This window comes from Bubalus bubalis, chromosome 15 (genome assembly GCF_019923935.1).
Source record: "Bubalus bubalis isolate 160015118507 breed Murrah chromosome 15, NDDB_SH_1, whole genome shotgun sequence".
NCBI classification, from domain to species: Eukaryota; Metazoa; Chordata; class Mammalia; order Artiodactyla; family Bovidae; genus Bubalus; species Bubalus bubalis.
The window spans coordinates 8,978,517-8,999,774 of NC_059171.1; the positions used below are offsets into that span (position 1 = coordinate 8,978,517).

The following is a 21,258-nucleotide window of genomic DNA, read 5'->3' on the forward strand; positions in this document are numbered from 1 at the left end:
GTCCATATTATCTACATGTTTGCTAAAAGAAAAAATAAAAGATGAATTAAATCAGCATTGTTCAAATGGTTATTCTTTAATACTTTTAGAATATAGAAGAGTAAACTTTTTGAGAATTTTATTTAGTTTTTATTTTGTCCTCATGTATAATTGGAAATAATAGAGATTCTAATATTTATGTATTATTTTGTTATTTTAAAATAAGAAAGGGCAAATTAGAAGACTATCCAAAACTCTTGGATGTTAAAAAAAAAATGAATATACATGAGTAAGAAAATGAAGCAGTAAGAAGGAAATCTGTGCAAGTTACTGCGGGCACATACTTGTTAATACATGGTCTTGGTAGAAGTTGTTAGGAACTAGCTGAAGCAGTAGGTCAGGGGTTTTTTTTTTTTTTGAAATTTAATTTGTAATTTCATACTGTTTTTACTGTTACTGAACAAATGAGCTTTTTCTTCCTGTCTTGTGTATTTACATACATTGATTTTTCTAAGTCTTATTTAAAATATATCTTTCTCCATCTTGTGGAAAAGTAGAACTCACAGGGTTTCTAATTCTGTTTTTAAAGTAAGTTTCAGAAGCAGCAGTTCTTTATATTATCCCTTCTTGTTCCCTCCTACAAGGCCTTTGAACTAACACTTGGAGTTGGGTTCAACCTGCTTCACCTAGTTTATTGTCCTCCTGGTCTCAGCTTAAATAGCTCCGACCTAGGTAAGCTCCCCAGACTTCTCCCACCTGGGCTAGGTTAGGGACCCTGGGTCATACATGTTACTTTCTAGTAACTATACACTTAATAATAGTTATTTACATTTAGTTGTTTATTATTGTTGTTATTGTTTCCCCTTAGTCTTTAAGTGCTTAAAAACAAGGGCCTCACTATTAAATGTCTATCACGTTGCTAGGCCTATATATTATAAAGTGCTTAAGGTTTGTTAATAGTTATCAATTCAGTGGATAGGATATGACTTTTGGGAGTTTCATTAGGTTAATAGACTGTTAAGAATAAATGAGATAGTGACTTAGAATTCTTCTTGCTCACAGAAGGGCTGTCTTTTAATTTATATTACCCTTGGTGAATTCTTAAGTCTTCTGGTTAGTTGAAGAATGGAACCCAAGAGAGTTTTCCTTTTTTAGAACTTCTGATAGTGGGTTACAGTTAATTTACCTTCATGTGTTGATTAGGACAATCTGATTTTAACAAACCTAAAAAATAATAGCATCTGAAATAAGTGTGGGTATGTGTGTGTGCTCAGTTGTGTCCGACTCTTTACGACTCCATGGACTGTAGCCCACCAGGCTCCTCTGTCCATTTAATTTTCTAGGCAAGAATACTGGAGCGGGTTGTGATTTCCTCCTGCAAGGGATCTTCCTGACCCAGGGGTTGCTGAAAATAAATATACAGACCCGAAACAAATAAAAAGCTTTGTTAATATACTGATCAGGAAAAAGTTTACGATTGTCTCCTTTCAGTATACTTGGGTGACTAATATGGCTTACTGAAATTACTGCTTTTGCACAAGGCTGCTGAATTTATTATTATTTTTTTTAACAGGAATGACTTACAATCTTGGTCTTGATTTTTAAAAAAAATACCAAGCCCTGCCTTCTATAAGGACTAAGTCCACTTCCATAAAGAATTTAACACACTGCCTGATATGTAATAAATGCTCAGTAAAAGTAGTTATTTTTTGTGCTGTTTCATGTAGACGTTTAAATAGAAATCTTCAGCTTTTGTTAACTCTCAAGTGTGCGAGCACTACTCTTGGGACTTAGAGAGGTGCTAACACCATGGAGCACTGAGGCACTAGGGACATAGAAATGAACAGAACGGCACTTTTTTCATGAAGCCTCTAGCTTCTTCCCCTTCTGCCAGATCTTTTGCTTGAGCTTCTCTGAATTCTGGGGTAGGCACAGCACCAGACACAAAAGCAACAGACCTACACAGATGGCTTCCCCAGCTTCTATAATTACCTAAAGTCAAACTGTATGGTTCCTAGTTGGTCTTTTTTGCTGATTGAGCCCTGAAAAGAAGTTGGTACTGTAACAAAACACATAAACCATGAAATGAGCTTTGGGATTGGGCCTCGGGTGTAAGTTAAAAAGGTCTTGAAGAGATTGTTAGCAGGAGCCTGATGTTGGTGAGGAATATGAGGAAACTTACTAGAATTTGAAAGAAAAGTAACTTCTGTTACATAGTAGAAGAAAGTTTAATAATGATGCCAGTAAGTGTTAACATGGAAAATAAGTATATCTCATCAGCTGGGTGATCTCCCTGAGGGGATTTCTAGAGAGTATTGAAGGTGCTATCTGGATTCTTCTAGATGGAGGAGAAAGGCAAGCAAGAGGAAAAATTATTAAATATAAATGAGCTACAAATTTTTGGGTTTGAAAAGCAAAGCAAAACTTTCTCATTCTTAGCCACTCCAGACAGTTCAGTTCAGTTCAGTCACTCAGTCATGTCTGACTTTTTGCAACCACATGGACTGCATGCAGCACACCAGGCTTCCTTGTCCATCACCAACTTCTGGAGCTTGCTCAAACTCAGGTCCATTGAGTTGGTGATGCCATCCAACTGCCTCATCCTCTATGTCATCCCCTTCTCTTGCTTTCAATTGTTTCCAGCGTCAGGGTCTTTGCCAATGCATCAGGTGGCCAAAGGATTGGAGTTTCAGCTTCAGCATCAGTCCTTCCAGTGAATATTCAGTACCGATTTCCTTTAGAATTGAGTGGTTTGATCTCCTTGCAGTCCAAGTGACTATCAAGAGTCTTCTCCAACACCATAGTTCAGAAGCACCAATTCTTTGGTGCTCAACTTTCATTATAATCCAACTCTCATATCCATACATGACTGCTGGAAAAACCATAGCCTTGACTAGACGGACCTTTGTTGGCAAAGTAATGTCTCTGCTTTTCAACCTGCTTTTCGATGTTGGTCATAGCTTTTCTTCTAAGGAGCAAGCGTCTTTTAATTTCATGGCTGCAATCACCATCTGTGGTGATTTTGGAGCCTAAAAAAAATAAAGTCTGTCATTGTTTCCATTGTTTCCCCATCTATTTGCCATGAAGTGATGGGACCAGATGCCATGATCTTAGTTTTTAAATGTTTTAAGCCAGCTTTTTCACTCTCCTTTTTCACTTTCATTAAGAGGCTGTTAAGTTCTTTGCTTTCTGACATAAGGGTGATGTCATCTGTGTATCTGAGGTTATTGATTTTTCTCCCGGCAATCTTGATTCCAGCTTGTGCTTCAGCCAGCCAGACAGTAAATGATGGTAAAATTAAGGAGTAAGTTTCCGATAGAATCTACCTGCAATGCAAGAGACCTGGGTTCGATCCCTGGGTTGGAAAAATCCCCCTGGAGAAGGGAATGGCTACCTACTCCAGTATTCTTGCCTGGAGAATTCCATGGATGGAGGAGCCTGGTGGGCTACAGTCCATGGGGTCGCCAAGAATCGGATACGACTGAGCAACTAAGACTTTTAACTCTCAGATAGAGAGCAAGTCGGGGAACTGTCAGGAAAATGAACTCCAAAGATGAAGCCTAGGGCATGACTGTGAAACCCTTTGTTAGGATCTCATAAATATTAAAGGCATTTCCTAATCAGCAGATGAGCGAGCTTCTAAAATTCTTAAGGCTACTGTCCCACAGTAGTTTCATTTGGGAACCTATAATAGAGAAAGGCTATTGCAAAGAGTTTTGGCATGTGGCTTTTGTCTGATGGAGTGAATTATGAACTGTTTCAAGGCAAACTTAACAAAATTTTTTAAAGGGATTGATTGTATCAATTTGGGTCAAAAGCGACAGTAAAAAATGAAAAGATAAGCTTTTATACATTGCTGGTAGGAATATAAACTGATGAAGCCACTGGTGAACAATCTGGCAGTTCCTGAAAGGGTACCATATGACCTCTCCTAGGTATACGCCCAAGAAAACTGTACATAGCACTGTTTGTAGTAGCCAAAAAGCAGAAACAATCTAAATGCCCATCAACTGATAAGTAGATAAATAAATATAGTATAGGATGGAGTATTTTTATTCAATAAAAAGGACTGAAGTACTGGTACATGCTATAACTCTGGATGAACCTTGGAAGCATTATGTTGAGTGAAAGACATATGTTCTCATCTGTATAAAATGTTTGGACTAGGCAAACATATAGAAAGGAGATTAGTGGTTACCTAGGGTCTGGGGTTGGTCATCCTGGTGGCTCAGCAGTAAAGAATCTGCCTGCAATGCAGGAGACCCGGGTTCAATCCCTGAGTCCGGAAGATCTCCTGGAGAAGGGAATGGCACCCACTCCAGCGTTCTTGCCTGAAGAATCATCTGGGCAGAGGAGCCTGGAGAGAGAAGGAGAAATTAAAGATGTTTACCAGATTTTCTAGGTTAGGAAAATTAATTAAAAAAAAAAAAGCAGTAGTAGATTATATTGGCCTGTTTACCCATTTAAAGCAGGAAAAAAAATGGCCCATTTAGACAGTGTCAGCTGGGGTCCTAGCCATGCAGCATTACTTTAGAGGAGGTGAGTATTATGAGACTTCTTTTTTTTAAACAAAGCTTTTTAATTTGTTCAGATAGTAACATCATGATTGTTCTTAGGAAACTAAAACAGTATCAAAATAAAGACACTGGAAAATAGGTTTGGAAGGTTTGGAAGAGATATTTCAATAAAAAGAGCAGTGATTAAGTACCTAAAAAATGATGATTCTAGCAATTGGAACTCTATTAACCAGCACTTTTTATTTTACTGTTATGATGATACTGATGTTCATTATAATAACCTGTATAAATTTAATGATTCTTCTTTGGGCCTTTGGCACTTGCTTTGCCATCTTATTTGGAAAAGCTCCCGTCTCTGATAGCACCCTTGCAGTGAAGCCTTCTCAGGTTACCCTAAAGTTGCAAACTCCTTACCTGTTTTATTATTTTTTTCCATAGCATCTAATGCCATCTAACACCTAGGTTTACTTATTTGCTTGTTTTTTCTCCTCCTCCTAGAATGTAATTTCATTGAGAGATTTTTGTCATTTTAATTCATTCTTCTATCCCCAGTGGAACAGTGTTGCATACAGTAGATACTTCTAAATGTTTGTTGAATGAATAAAGGGAATTACAGAGGAAGATAGAATTGTGTTCTGAGTACTTTGAATGCAGAATTCAAATGCATATTATAGTGTTCAAGTTTTTGGAACTGAGCCCTCCAGATGTGGTACACATGTAGCCCAAATGCCTCCAAGCCTCATAACCGGCCCAAGTGGGGTTCTAATCAGATGTCTTTGCCCTTATCTCTTTTCCCTTACTCCTTTGCCTTTGTCTTAATCATTCATTTGGAAATTTTCAAAGATTATACAAAAAACAGTAAGAATAATATAATGAACCCCTAGTACCCATTACTGAGCATTAATAATTACCAATGTTTTGTCAATCTTATTTGATCTATTTTTTTCCACTCACTTTTCTGCCCCACTTATTAAAAAAAAATTCACCTGAAAATTCAGATGCATTTCTAAATGTTAGGTACATTTTAAGAAAATAATACCACCATGTCATTATTATACATAACAAAATTAGTAATTCCTTTCATCTGATACATTGTCTATGATCAAATTTCCTTAGTTGACTCTGAAATATTTTTATTCAAATCAGGATCTAAACAAGATTCACAGAGTGCATTTGACTGTTGTTTTTCTTAAGTCTCATTTTTTCATAACAGTTTCCCCATCTTTTTATTAATGACAAAATTTGTTGGTTAAATATTGTATATCATTTACCTTATAGAATTTCCCAGTTTGGAGATTTGGCTGACTGCTTCCCTGAGATTAATTTAGCTTTTTTCTATTCCTCATATTTTCTGTAAATGGTATTTAGATATAGAAGCATGATTAAACTCAGATTCAAGAATATTTAATATTGGTACTGTGTAATTTTTATTGTATGACACCATGATTGTTTCAATTTTAGTGATGGTAAAACTGATTAGTAGGTAATTAGCCTGATTTCATACTTGGAAAGTTCCCCGTCAACCTCTTACCTAATGCATTTAGCATCGAATTATGATCTTTATATATATATCCATTATTTCATTAGGTTTGCAAAAATGGTGATTTTTCTAAATCTATTTTTTTCTTTCTCATTTATTGGCTTCAAATTTTCAATGAGTAAGAACTGTATTAGGTTACACAAAAACATGATTTGTACTGGAAAAGCAGAATAAGTGCTTCATTTTTTTCCATTTATTATTTTTCAGTCTTAGGAGTTGGTTCCCCAGCAAGTTCCAATGTAATTAGAGGCTTTCTTTTATTTTTATGGTACCATAAGCTCTAGATTTTAATTTATTTTGGTCCATTCGTCATTCTTTGTGTCTCAAATTTTCCCATTTTAGACTAATGGAAGCCCATTTGTATGTTCTTTTGATGTGATCTCATTAGTCCTTGGTAATGTCATGTTTCTGGTATAATGTCATGTTTCTAGGGTCATCTTGTACATTTCCTGCCCCAAACCTGGAATCAGTTATTTTCCTTCCCTACCTTTTACGCAGGAAATTATCCAATGCTACCACCTTCAGCATGATAGATCTCAGAATGTTTTTGTTTCCATGGCACACCAATTCTGCAATTAGATTCCAAAGATGGGTAGTAAGGAACCTGTTTCTCTTCCATACCCATGGCTGAAAGTTTGTTAATAAGAGCACTGAAGGGTGGTAAAAACACTAAAATTGTTATCTTAAATGGAAAGAACATAACAAAGATGCCCTCAGTGTTAGAAAAACTTCCAGGCCTGAAGACACTGTACCTTCAGAATAACCAAATTTCCAAAGTGTGCCCAGAGATAAGCAACTTGACCCAGGTGAGAAACAGCATTATCTTTTTCAACTAAGGATGAAAAGAGGGGATAGGAAGAGAAAAAAGAATTAAGAAGGCTTCAATCACTGGAGACTTAGCTCTCTGGAGAATTAATGTGGATAGTTGCTGGAACAGCATCAGATGGTTTTCTCTTTTAGTGAATTACATATGGTAGGGGGAGATGTTTCAATTTATTCATATGCTCTGTGGCCCACACTTGGCATCAGAGGGTTAGGCCTCTGCAACACTTATTTTTCTGGAAGCTGTCATTTGGAGAGGGCTTGGGAGCCTGGATCTACTTGTCTACCTTGGGGCTCCATCTCAACGTGGATTTGAAGATCCCTGAGAGGCTGTACACCCTGGGGACTATCCTGAAGCTGTTGCGTATGGAATGAAGAGAGACATCTGATATAGGAAGGGAGTTCTTTTCAATTTCCTAGAGCAGGCTACACTTTGAAATGGAGTATTGGCAGGAAATGGAAAGGACAGAACATAGATTTCTTATGAAGTAGGCTTTAAAAGAAACTTAGCATTTTAAATAAAGAATATCCTTTGTAAAGAGCAACAAAATGAATCCTAGATGCTTGTGTTAAGTATTTCTGATGAATGACATTTCTGTGAAACTCCAGCTGCTAAAGATCTTAAAAGTTGGGAGAAGGCAAGGGATATTAACCTTGTAGTTTTCTTTTTGTTCATTTCTAAACTGCCATCAGCACTGAAAGAATCTCTAACCAGCTAAGTAATAGTAATTCATTATAGTTCATTAGTTTTGAGTTGAGAGTTACTAAAAACAACTCTTATTTTCTTACCTTCACCTACTTCATTTCTTAGGTTTACAAAATTATTTGAGTTTGTAATCTAATCTGTGCCCATGTCTTTCCAAGAAATAGGGGAATACTCCAAAACTCCCCCTTTAATAACTTCCAAAAGTACCTTCGAGTTAACAGAACGATAGTAAAGATTTGGACTTTTCTAATGTGACAGAGGAGTTTTATGCAAAAGAATTTGGAATTTGAGTGAGTCAATTCTCCACCTCTGTGTGATTTTTTTTTTTTTATTAGAGCAACAGTCCATTTGTTCTTAAGAAATCACAATTTTGACCTCCATATATAACTGCTTTTAGTTCTTTTCTTGATATGTCCATTTAAAATATCAATCTTCATCATCTTCCAAATATAAATTAATGTTTAGTTTCTTCATAGTAATCTTTGAAATTAATATTGTTGTATGTTTGTTTCTTTTTTGATTAATTTTTACTGGAGTATAGTTGATTTATAATGCTGTGTTATTTTCTGATGGACCGCAAAGTGAATCAGTAATACATCTACATATATCCACTCTTTTTTAGATTCTTTTCCCAGATAGGTCATTACAGAGTATTGAGTAGAGTTCCTTGCGCTATACAGTAGATACTTACTAGTTATCTGTTTTATGTATAGTAGTGTGTTACGTGTTTAAGTCCTAATCTCCCAACCTTTGTTTATTTTTCATCAACTACAATCTTTTTACTCTCCACTTGGTAAGATGGCAGTGTTAGCGTCTGTAATCTACTTTCAGCTCACGTTTTCTCTTCCTCTTCACAAATTAAAAACTTCTTACTTTTATGAGGTGTATAGTATTTACAGTGTACCCAGATATAACAATGATTAAATCTTTGTCTTGGAGAATTCTAAAATTCTAAAATGTATATTGTTAATAAGTAAATATAATTTTGTTCAGTGGCTCAGTTGTGTCCGACTCCCTGCGACCCCATGGACTGCTGCATGCCAGGCTTCCCTGTCCTTCGCTATCTCCTGGAATTTGCTCAAACTCATGTCCATTGAGTCAGTGATGCCTCCAACCATCTTGTTCTCTGTTGTCCCCTTCTCCTCCCACCTTCAATCTTCAATCTCTGTTGTTCACCTTCTCCTCCCACCCAGCATCAGGGTCTTTTCTAATGAGTCAGCTCTTCATATCAGGTGGTCAGAGTATTGGAGCCTCAGCTTCAGCATCAGTCCTTCCAATGAATATTCAGGGTTGATTTCCTTTAGGAAATTTACATGGAGCCAATCAAAGTACTAAGATTATATTTTCTTCCTTATATACCGTTTTTGTTACCTTGGAGTTCCTAATGTCTTTCACTTATTCTTGTACCTTTTTCCTTTGTCATGGCCTCATTTTAAACTTGATCATATTACATATCCTATCAAATGTGCCTTTTCCTTGAGTGACTTCCCCCAGGAGCCTCCATCCTCCTGCCCCAGTTTAAGCTAATCTAGGTTAGGTGGATACTTCCTGCTCAAATATCCTTGTGCAGTTCTCCTGAATTGGAATCAGTGTTTTCTGTAACCATATTTTCTTCTTTTTTTCGGTTTACTCACTTATTTTCTAGAAATAATTCTCCAGGCATCATCCCGATCTGCGTGTATCCTAAGTCTCATATCTAAGTCTTTGTGACCCCTTGGACTGTAGCTTGCCAGGCTCCTCAGTCTGTGGGATTCTCCAGGCAAGAATATTGGAGTGGGTGGCCATGCTCTCCTCCAGGACATCTTCCCAACTCAGGGATGGAACCTGAATCTCTTGTCTCCTGCATTGACAGGCAGGATCTTTACCACTAGCACTACCTGGGAAGCCCTACTCTAGACTAGGTATGTGGTAATTAGATTTTTTGAACTCTTGCGTAGTTGAAAACATGTGTATTCTTTTCTCCTGTTTGATTAATAGTTGTTTAGTAAGAAGTATAGATTGCAAAATATACTTCCGCAGGTAAAAAAAGGTGATGAGTTGATCATTAGTTTGTCTTCTTGTGGCTCCCTCGTTACTTTCCTCCTCATCCTTTCACTATTAGGAGAGACTCTAAATTTTGACTTCCCAGCTCAGTTTCCTTTAACAGGGTGTTGGCTCAGCTCAGCTCTTAACTTTTAAAGAAGAAATCACATCTTACTTTTAAAGAAGAATTCAGCTGATTAGAAATTAGGCTTTTTGTGGTCCATCTTTAAAGTGCTTTACAAACAGAAGCTGGCTTATGGCATTATTGTTTGACTCTTATGAACTAGCCAATATTTTTTCATATAGAATCTCCAATGTTGTGGAATTTTGGAAAAAAAATGTATTTCCCTTTTATAATGGGTGTTGAAGAAGCATCTCAAATAAAATGTGCTAGAAACCCTCAAATGAGGGCTAGAGACTATTTACACAGTTCTTTTCCAGGGTATCTTCCCAACCCGGGGATTGAACCCAGGAGTCTCCCATGTTGCAGGTGAACCTTCTGAGCCACCAGGGAAGCCCATTCTAGAAGCACCTCAAATAAAATGTTCTAGAAACCCGCAAATGATGGATAGAAGTTATTTACACATTTCAGAAATACTGCTCATTTTGCCAGCTGCTAACAGAAAAAACAAAACTTTCAGAAAAGAGAGCGCTTGGAGCGCTGAAAAGAGCCCTGGATGAGTATCTGGAAGTCCTGGATACTTCAACCTGTTCAGCTATTCACCAACTAAACATAGGTATTTAATTTCACTGGGCCTCATTTTCTGCTTTCATTTATTCAAAGCCACACTTAAGTGTTGAGTACCGTCTGTGTCTCAGGTAACTTAGCAGTTAAAAGCAGATGAAAATACCTGCCTTCATGGAGCTTATGCTGTAGTCAGAAGAGATGCAAGAAACAGACAGCAGAACAAGTAGGAATGGGAGGTAGTGATTAGTGCTAAGGAAAAAAAAATAACAGAAAAAGCAGGCAGGGCACGTTGTGGCTTTCAGGTGAAATGCTGCAAGAGTCCTTGTGGTCTTCATAACTTGGTCATGCTTATGTCATAGTTCAAAGATGGTAATTTTTACTCTTAACAATTTTATATAAAATCCAGGAATGTGTTTTTCTAAATTCTTTTCTTGTGTTGCTACAGGTTGTAGTTGTATTAATAATGATTGAAACTCCCCCTATGATATATATATAAAAACACTTAACATGGCATTAAAATAGTGTTGATGTTTAAGTTCCTAATTCAAAAGTAATGTTTCAAAATTTTTGTACCATTTTGATACAAAATGGTATCAGAATAACAGCATCCCTTATATATTGAGAGCTGGCACAATGCTGGGAACTCTGTCCATTTTCAAGGAAGTTATTATCACTGATATGATAATAAAATTTATGATTCAGTAAGAGATTAAGTCACTTGTCAAGGTCAACCAGTGAGTACATGTATAAAATGAAGTCTCTTTTCAGGTGCTCTCAGCTCTGTTTTATTATTTTATACACTTACAAAACCTGAGTTGTCTGAAGATGGTAGTTTTAAATACTATTAATACATATATTGTTCCAACTCTCCATTTTACATGTCCATTCTTTTGACAGATACTTATCATTCATCATCTTGTGTCTATGCTGGTCCTGAGGATACAGATGTGAAAAAAACAAGGTCTTTGTCTTCACATTTGAGAATTAAATATTAATATATAAAAAACTCAGTACTTGACATTGGAACTATTAAATAAATTAGTGTTGCTATTAAAATTATCACCTTTATGGTCTGACTAGCAACACAAGGATAAAATGGAAGCAGAGTCTTTAGAGAATACAAGATTTTATCTCTTTTTTTCTTTGCTAATTGACTCGTGAAACTGGAAATTTTCAAATCGCTTCTAATGACTTGAAAGAAATAGTTGATGTCCTATAATTTATTTTGTATTTTTATTGGAGTATAATTGGTTTACTGTGTTCTGTTAGTTTCTGTTGTACAACAATCAGCTATGTGCATACATACATCCCCTTGCCCTTAGACCTCCGTCCCTCCCCCATCCCACCCATCTGTATCATCACAGACACTGAGCTGAGCTAGCTCCAGGTTCCCACTAGCTGTTTTACATATGTAGTGTATATATATGTCAGTCCTAATCTCCCAATTCATCCAGCCCTCCCCACCCCGCCTTTGTATCCACACATCCATTCCCTATGTCTGTCTCTATTCCTGCCCTGCAAATAGGTTTATCTATATCATTTTTCTAGATTCCATATTAATGTAAGATGTTTGTTTTTCTCTTTTTGACTTATTTTACTTTGTATGACAGGCTCTGGTCCATCAAAATCTCTACAAAGGGTCTGATTTCATTCCATTTTATGGTTGAGTAATATTCCATTGTATATATGGACCACAACTTCTTTATCCGGTCATCTGTCAGTGGACATTTATGTTGCTTCCATGTTCTGGCTATTGTAAATAGTGCTGCAGTGAATACCAGGGTACATGTTTCTTTTTGCATTGTGGTTTTCTTGGGGTATACGCCCAGTAGTGGGATTGCTAGGTAATAAAATAGTTCTAGCTTTTTAGTTTTTTGAGGAACTTCCATTCTGTTCTCCATAGTGGCTGTATCAGTTTACATTCCAACCAACAGTACAAGAGGATTCCATTTTTTCCACAACCTCTTCAGCATTTCCTGTGTGTAGATTTTTTTCTTGTGTGTAGATTTTTTTGATGATGGCCATTCTAACCAGTGTGAGTTGATATCTCATTGTAGTTTTGATTTGAATTTCTGTAGCAATTAGTGATGTTGCGCATCTTTTCATGGGCCATCTGTATGTCTTCTTTAGTGAAATGTCTATTTAGATCTGCTGCCTATTTTTTTACTTGGGTTTTTTGTTTTGATACTGAGTTGCATGAGTTGTTTGTATATATTGGAGATTAATCCCTTGTCAATTTCTTCATTTGCAAGTATTTTCTCCCATTATGAGAGTTGTCTTTTCATCTTGCTTATACTTTGCTGTGCAGAAGTTTTCAATTAGATCCCATCAGTTTATTTTTATTTTAATTTTAATTATGCTAAGAGGTGGGTCAAAAAAATTCTTGATGTAATTTATATCAAAGAGTATTTTACCTGTGTTTTCATCTAAGAGTTTTTATAGTCTCTAATCCTTTTTGAGTTTATTTTTTGTGTATTAGGGAGTGTTCTAGTTTCATTCTTTTACATGTACTTCTCCAGTTTTCTCAGCACCACTTTTTAAAAAAATTAATTTTTTGCTTTTTAATTTATTTATTATTAATTGAAGGATAATTGCTTTGCAGTGTTGTGTTGGTTTTTGCCAGGCATCAACATGAATCAGCTGTAGGTATACCTATGTCCCCTTCCTGTTGAAGCTCCTTCTCTCCTTCCACCCATCCCACCCCTCTAAGTTGTCACAGAACCCTGGATTCGAGCTCCCTGATTCATCCAGCAAATTGCCACTGGCTCTCTAATTTTACATATAGTAATGTTTGTCTTAATGCTACTCTGAATTCGTACCCTCTGCTTCTTCCCGCTGTGTCCACAAGTCTGTTCTCTATGTTTCTGTCTCTGTTGCTGCCCTGCAGGTAGGTTCATCAGTACCATCTTCTTAGATTTCATGTATATGCATTAATGTACAAATATTTATCTTTCTCTTCATGACTTTATATAATTGGCTCTAGGTTCATCCACCTCATAAGAGCTGAGTGAAATGTATTCCTTTTTCTGTCCAAGTAATATTGTGTATATATACCATAACTTCTTTATCCATTCATCTTTCTAGGTTGACATCTAGGTTGCTTCCATGTCCTGGCTATTGTAAATAGTGCTGTGATGAACATTGGTGATACATGTGTCTTTTTCAATTATGGTTTCCTCAGGGTATATGACAGATAGTGGGATTGTTGGGTCATATGGTAGTTTTATTCCTAGTTTTTAAAGAAATCTCCATACTGGCTGTATCAATTTGCATTACCACCAACAGTGCAGTACAGTTCCCTTTTCCCCACCCCCTCTCCAGCATTTAGTTTGTAGATTTTTTGATGATGGACAGTCTTGACTGGTGTGAGGTGATATCTCATGGTAGTTTTGATTTGCATTTCTCTAATAATGAGCTTTTCATGTGTTTATTAGCCATTTGTATATCTTTTTTGGAGAAATGTCTATTTAGATCTTCTGTCCTAAACTTTTTGATTGGGTTGTTTGTTTTTCTGATATTGAGCTGAATGAGCTGCTCGTATATTTTGAAGATTAATGCTTTGTCAGTTGTTTTATTTGCTGTTATTTTTTCTCATTCTGAGGGAGTTCTTTTCACCCTGTTTATAGTTTCCTTTGCTTCCAGCACCAGTTACTGAAGAGACTGTCTTTTTTCCATTGTGTATTCTTGCCTTTTTTGTCATGGATTAGGTGACCATAAGTCTGTGGGTTATCTCTGGGCTTTCTATCCTGTACCATTGATCCATATTCCTGTTTTTGTGCCAATACCATACTGTCTTGATGACTGTAGTTTTGTAGTATAGTCTGAAATTGGGGAACCTGATTCCTTCAGCTCCACTTTTCTTTCTCAAAATTGTTTTGTCTATTCAGGGTCTTTTGTGTTTCCATACAAACTGTAAAATTTTTGTTCTAATTCTGTGAAAAATGCCATTAGTAGTTTGATAGAGATTACATTGACTCTATAGATTGCTTTAGGTAGTATAGTTGTTTTCACAATATTGATTCTTCTGATCCAAGAACATGGTATGTATGTCTCTCCATTTGTGTCATCGTTGATTTGTTTCATCAGTGTCTCATAGCAGCATCTGCTTAGGTAGGTTTATTCTTGTGTATTTTATTCTTTTTCTTGAAATGGTAAATAGGATTGTTTTCTTAATTTTTCTTACTGATCTTTTGTTGTTAGGTTATAGGACTACAAGAGATTTCTGTGCATTGATTTTGTATCCTGCAGTTTTACCCAATTCACTGATGAGCTCTAGTAGTTTTCTGGTGGCATCTTTAGGATGTTCTATAGCTGTGAAAAGAAAAGAAGTGAAAAGAAAAGGAGAAAAGGAAAAACATAAACATCTGAATACAGAGTTCCAAAGAATAGCAAGAAGAGATAAGAAAGCTGCCTTCAGCGATCAGTGCAAAGAAATAGAGGAAAACAACAGAATGGGAAAGACTAGAGATCTCTTCAAGAAAATCAGAGATACCAAAGGAACATTTCATGCAAAGATGGGCTCGATAAAGGACAGAAGCAGAAGATATTAAGAAGAGATGGCAAGAATACACAGAAGAACTTACAAAAAAGATCTTCACGACCCAGATAATCTCGATGGTGTGATCACTGACCTGGAGCCAGACATCCTGGAATGTGAAGTCAAGTGGGCCTTAGAAAGCATCACTATGAGCAAAGCTAGTGGAGGCGATAGAATTCCAGTTTAGCTATTCCAAATCCTGAAAGACAATGCTTTGAAAGTGCTGCACTCAATATGCCAGCAAATTTGGAAACCTCAGCAGTGGCCACAGGATTGGAAAAAGTCCGTTTTCATTCTAATCTCAAAGGCAATGCCAAAGAATGCTCAAACTACCACACAATTGCACTCATCTCACATGCTAGTAAAGTAATGCTCAAAATTCTCCAAGCCAGGCTTCAGCAATATTTGAACCATGAACTTCCTGATGTTCAAGCTGGTTTTGGAAAAGGCAAGGGAACCAGAGATGAAATTGCCAACATCCGCTGAATCATGGAAAAAGCAATGGAGTTCCAGAAAAACATCTATTTCTGCTTTATTGACTATGCCAAAGCCTTTGACTGTGTGGATCACAATAAACTGTGGAAAATTCTGAAAGAGATGAGAATGCCAGACCACCTGATCTGCCTCTTGAGAAATTTGTATGCAGGTCAGGAAGCAACAGTTAGAACTGGACATGGAACAACAGGCTGGTTGCAAATAGGAAAAGGAGTACGTCAAGGCTGTATATTGTCACCCTGTTTATTTAACTTATATGCAGAGTACATCATGAGAAACACTGGACTGGAAGAAACACAAGGTGGAATCAAGATTTCTGGGAGAAATATCAATAACCTCAGATATGCAGATGATACCATCCTTATGGCAGAAAGTGAAGAGGAACTCAAAAGCCTCTTGATGAAAGTGAAAGAGGAGAGTGAAAAAGTTGGCTTAAAGCTCAACTTTCAGAAAACAAAGATCATGGCATCCGGTCCCATCACTTTATGGGAAATAGATGGGGAAACAGTGGAAACAGTGTCAGACTTTATTTTTCTGGGCTCCCAAATCACTGCAGATGGTGACCGCAGCCATGAAATTAAAAGACGCTTACTCCTTGGAAGGAAAGTTATAACCAACCTAGATAGCATATTGAAAAGCAGAGACATTACTTTGCCAACAAAGGTCCGTCTAGTCAAGGTTATGGTTTTTCCTGTGGTCAGGTATGGATGTGAGAGTTGGACTGTGAAGAAGGCTGAGCACTGAAGAATTGATGCTTTTGAACTGTGGTGTTGGAGAAGACTCTTGGACTGCAAGGAGATCCAACTGGTCCATTCTGAAGGAGATCAGCCCTGGGATTTCTTTGGAAGGAATGATGCTAAAGCTGAAACTCCAGTACTTTGGCCACCTCATGCGAAGAGTTGACTCATTGGAAAAGACTCTGATGCTGGGAGGGATTGGGGCAAGAGGAGAAGGGGACGACAGAGGATGAGATGGCTGGATGGCATCACTGACTCGATGGACGTGAGTCTGAGTGAACTCCGGGAGTTGCTAATGGACAGGGAGGCCTGGTGTGCTGCGATTCATGGGGTCGCAAAGAGTCGGACACGACTGAGCGACTGATCTGATCTAATCTGATCTGATGTATAGTATCATGTCATCTGCAACAGTGAACAGTTTTACTACTTCTTTTCCAATTTAAAATTTTTAAAATTTCTTTTCCTTCTCTGATTGCCTTGGCCTGGACTTTCATGGTGAGAGTGGACATCGTTGTCTTGTTCCTGATCTTAGACAAAATGATTTCAATTTTTTACTCTTGGGAATGATATTTGCTGTAGGTTTGTTTTAATGACCTTTATTATGTTTAGGTAGGTTCCCTCTATGCCCGCTTTCTGGAGAGTTTTCATCATAAATGGGTTTTGAATGTTGTCAAAAGCTTTTTCTGCATTTATTGAGATTATCAGATGGTTTTTATTTTTTGTTAATATGGTGTAGCACACTGATTGAATTGTGTAAATGTTGAGGAATCTTGCATCCCTAGGAAAAATCCCATGTGATCATGGTGTATGATCCTTTTAATATGTTGTTGGATTCTCTTCACTAGTATTTTGTTGAGGATTTTTGTGTCTGTGTTCATCAGTAATATTGACTTGTTATTTTCTTTTTTTGTGTGTGCTGTCTTTGTCTGGTTTTGAGATCAGCGTGATTGTGCCATCATAGAATAAGTTTGGGAGCGTTCCTCCCCATGCAATTTTTGGGAAGAGTTTGAGAAAGATAGGCTTTAGCGCTTCTCTAAATGTTTGGTAGAATTTGCTTGTGAAGCCATCTGGTCCTATACCTTAATTTGTTGGAAGATTATAATTATAGTTTCAGTTTAATTATATATGATTGGTCTGCTTGAATTGATATTTCTGGTTCCATCTTGGAATGTTGAACCTTAGTACGAATTTGTCCATTTCTTCTGGCTTATCCATCTTGTTTGCATATAGTTACTTGTAATATTTTCTTATGATCCTTTGTATTTCTGAAGTGTCAGTTGTAATTTTTCCTTTTTCAATTCAAATTTTATTGATTTGAATCCTCTCCCCACCCCCCCCCCCCTTTTTTTTCCTCTTGAGGCATCTGGCTAATGGTTTATCAATTTTATCTTCTTAAAAAAACAACTTTTACTTTTATTGATCCTTGTTCTCATTTTCTTCATTTTTGTTTCATTGATTTCTCCTCTGATCTTTATGATTTCTTTTCTTCCACTAAGTTTAGGTTTTATTGTTCTTTCTGTGGTTGCTTTAGTTGTAAGGTTAGATTGTTTACTTGAGATTTTTCTTGTTTCCTGAGGTGAGGTTGAATTGTTATGAACTTCCCTTTCAGAAGTGCTTTTACTGCATCCCATAGGTTTTGGGTCATCATGTTTTCATTGTCATTTGTTTCTATGTATTTTTAAAATTTCCTCTTTGATTTCTTAAGTGATCTCTTGGTTATTTAGCAATGTATTGTTTAGCTTGCATGTTTTTGTGTTAATATTTAATCTTATACTTGTTTTCTAATCTCATAGTATTGTGGTCAGAAAAGATGCTTGATAAAATTTTGATTTTGTTAGATTTATGAGGCTTGATTTGTGACTCATGATGTGATCTATCTTAGAGAATGTTCCATGTGCACTTGAGAAGATACTATATTCTGTCACTTTCAGCTGGGATGTCCTATAGGTATCCATTACATCTACCTGGTGTATTGTGGCATTTAAAGCTTGTATTTCCTTATTTATTTTCTGCCTTGAAGATCTGTCCATTAGTATATTTAAGGTGTTAAAATACCTTACTGTTTTGGTTTCATCTTTTACTGTTGTTAGCATTTACCTTATTTATTGAGGTGCTCCTATGGTGCTCCTGTGGTGGGTGCATAAATATAGTTGTTAAATCTTTTTCTTGGTTTGATCACTTTATCATTATGTAGTGACCTTCTTTGTCTCTTGAAACAGTCTTTATTTTAAAGTCTATTTTGGGGAGGACTTCCAAGATGGAAGAATAATAAGATGGGGCCATCACCTCCCTTCCCACAAATGCATCAGAAATTCATCTGCATATGGAACAGCTCCTTCTGAACACGTGCACACTGGAAGGAGAACCCATACTTCCAAAAAGGCAAGCCAATCTCCTTAGAATGAGGTAGGGCAAAAGATAAAGATTAAAAACAAAAGAGAAAATTTCAGGATGGGGACTTGCATTCTGGGAAGGGAGTCATGAAAGAGGAAAAGTTTCTGCACACTTTGAAACCCACTCATGGACAGGGTGGAGGGAAGTGCAACAGCAGGTGCTCAGAAGGCAAAGTGGAGAGAATTCACCACAGAGATCATTGCTGAACAGCACGTAATAGCCAAAGAGCGGCTTGCATGCCTGTGCCTGCAGCAGAGGGAGAGGGCGGGGTGCTGAGGCTCAGGCTCAGGTTTTGGCCCCAAGAGAGAGGACTGGTACTGGCCGTAAGGATACTCTGAGGGATCTGCTGGTGCTGCTGCTAAGTTGCTTCAGTCATGTCTGACTCTGTGTGACCCCATAGACGGCAGCCCACCAGGCTCTGCCGTCCCTGGGATTCTCCAGGCAAGAACACTGGAGTGGGTTGCCATTGCCTTCTCCAATGCATGAAAGTGAAAAGTGAAAGTGAAGTCGCTCAGTTGTGTCCGACTCTTCGGGACCCCTTGGACTGCAGCCCACCAGGCTCTGCCATCCATGGGATTCTCCAGGCAAGAGTACTGGAGTGGGGTGCCATTATGACACAATTGGGGGAGCTAAGGGAAAACACTGGGCATCCCAGAGAGGAAAGAGATCTTTGTTCCCAGGCCATTCTTAACTCTGTGCAGTCACAGACAGTGGCTATGTGCCCAGCAGTGGCCACCAAAACTGGCCAAAGCAGTAAGAGTGCTGCTGGCATTAGATGTGACTGCTGTTTATGATCCCAGAGCAGGAAACATAAGCCACTAGCTACTGCCAAAGCTAGGGGAAGTGCCTGACAGCAGACAAAACACTACTGCTGGGATCTCAACCCCAGGTAACATCTGCCATCAGGCGGTGAGCAGGCACAGGTTGCTGCCCACACCTTGCCCAGAGCTTGAGCAGCTTGGCTCTTCCTAGGGACTCATGACCCAAGGCCAACTCTGGGAGAGCACACATGACGTCTCAGACTGTAACAACATACCGCAGGTTCTACTGCTGCAGACACTCATTGGTACATGACACTGAGTGATGCTGTATACTACTTTCTCCCCAGCCCAATTGAAAAAGTGGCCCTAATAAGCCTTGGTCTTTGACCTGTCTTGCCTAGGTGGGGAACAGACACTGGAGGAAGACCAACAAGCAAAGATTAGCCCAAAACCAAAGCTGAACACCAGGGGCTATGTGACTGAAGAATAGAAAGGGAATTAGCTCCTGCAGCTTCAAGTATAGCATACTGAATCCTCGTGCTTAGCCTGAGACTGGATTTTAGGGTCAACTATGGCCTTGAACAGTATGAAAAGGCAAATTGATAGGATACTGAAAGAGGAACTCCCCAGGTCAGTAGGTACCCAATATGCTACTGGAGATCAGTGGAGAAATAACTCCAGAAAGAATGAAGGGATGGAGCCAAAGCAAAAACAATACCCAGCTGTGGATGTGACTGGTGATAGAAGCAAGGTCCAATGCTGTAAAAAGCAATATTGCATAGGAACCTGGAATGTCAGGTTCATGAATCAAGGCAAATTGGAAGTGGTCAAACAAGAGATGGCAAGACTGAATGTCGACATTCTAGGAATCAGCAAACTAAAATGGACTGGAATGGGTGAATTTAACTCAGATGGCCATTATATCTACTACTGTGGGCAGGAATCCCTCAGAAGAAATGGAGTAGCCATCATGGTCAACAAAAGAGTCTGAAATGCAGTACTTGGATGCAATCTCAAAAACAACAGAATGATCTCTGTTAGTTTCCAAGGCAAACCATTCAATATCACAGTAATCCAAGTCTATGCCAAACCAGTAATGCTGAAGAAGCTGAACGGTTCTATGAAGACCTACAAGACCTTTTAGAACTAACACCCCCAAAAGATGTCCTTTTCATTATAGGGGACTGGAATGCAAAAGTAGGAAGTCAAGAAACACCTGGAGTAATAGGCAAATTTGGCCTTGGAATACAGAATGAAGCAGGGCAAAGGCTAATAGAGTTTTGCCAAGAAAATGCACTGGTCATAACAAACACCCTCTTACAACAACACAAGAGAGGACTCTATACATGGACATCACCAGATGGTCAACACTGAAATCAGATTGATTATATTCTTTGCAGCCAAAGATGGAGACGCTCTATACAGTCAGCAAAAACAAGACCAGGAGCTCACTGTGGCTCAGACCATGAACTCCTTATTGCCAAATTCAGACTTAAATTGAAGAAAGTGGGGAAAACCACTAGACCATTCAGGTATGACCTAAATCAAATCCCTTATGATTATACATTGGAAGTGAGAAATAGATTTAAGGGCCTAGATCTGATAGATAGAGTGCCTGATGAACTATGAAATGAGGTTCGTAACATTGTACAGGAGACAGGGATCAAGACCATCCCCATGGAAAAGAAATGCAAAAAAGCAAAATGGCTGTCTGGGGAGGCCTTACAAATAGCTGGGAAAAGAAGAGAAGCGAAAAGCAAAGGAGAAAAGGAAAGATATAAGCATCTGAATGCAGAGTTCCAAAGAATAGCAAGAAGAGATAAGAAAGCCTTCTTCAGCAATCAGTGCAAAGAAATAGAGGAAAACAACAGAATGGGAAAGACTACAGATCTCTTCAAGAAAACTAGAGATACCAAGGGGACATTTCATGCAAAGATGGGCTCGATAAAGGACAGAAATGGTATGGACCTAACAGAAGCAGAAGATATTAAGAAGAAATGGCAAGAATACACAGAAGAACTGTACAAAAAAGATCTTCACGACCCAGATAATCATGATGG

The 21,258-nt window shown here is 37.9% G+C and overlaps 1 protein-coding gene across 1 annotated transcript in view; it reads left to right on the top strand.

Annotated features, from left to right (window-relative positions):
• Nucleotides 1-3,135: 3,135 nt before the first annotated feature.
• LRRC69 (leucine rich repeat containing 69) overlaps nucleotides 3,136-21,258 on the top strand; it is an 82,037-nt gene continuing 63,914 nt past the window's right edge. The window contains exon 1 of the mRNA XM_006055364.4: nucleotides 3,136-6,842. Coding sequence (XP_006055426.3) covers nucleotides 6,660-6,842 — 183 coding nt within the window. The 5' untranslated portion in view covers nucleotides 3,136-6,659. The remainder of the gene's footprint in view (nucleotides 6,843-21,258) is intronic.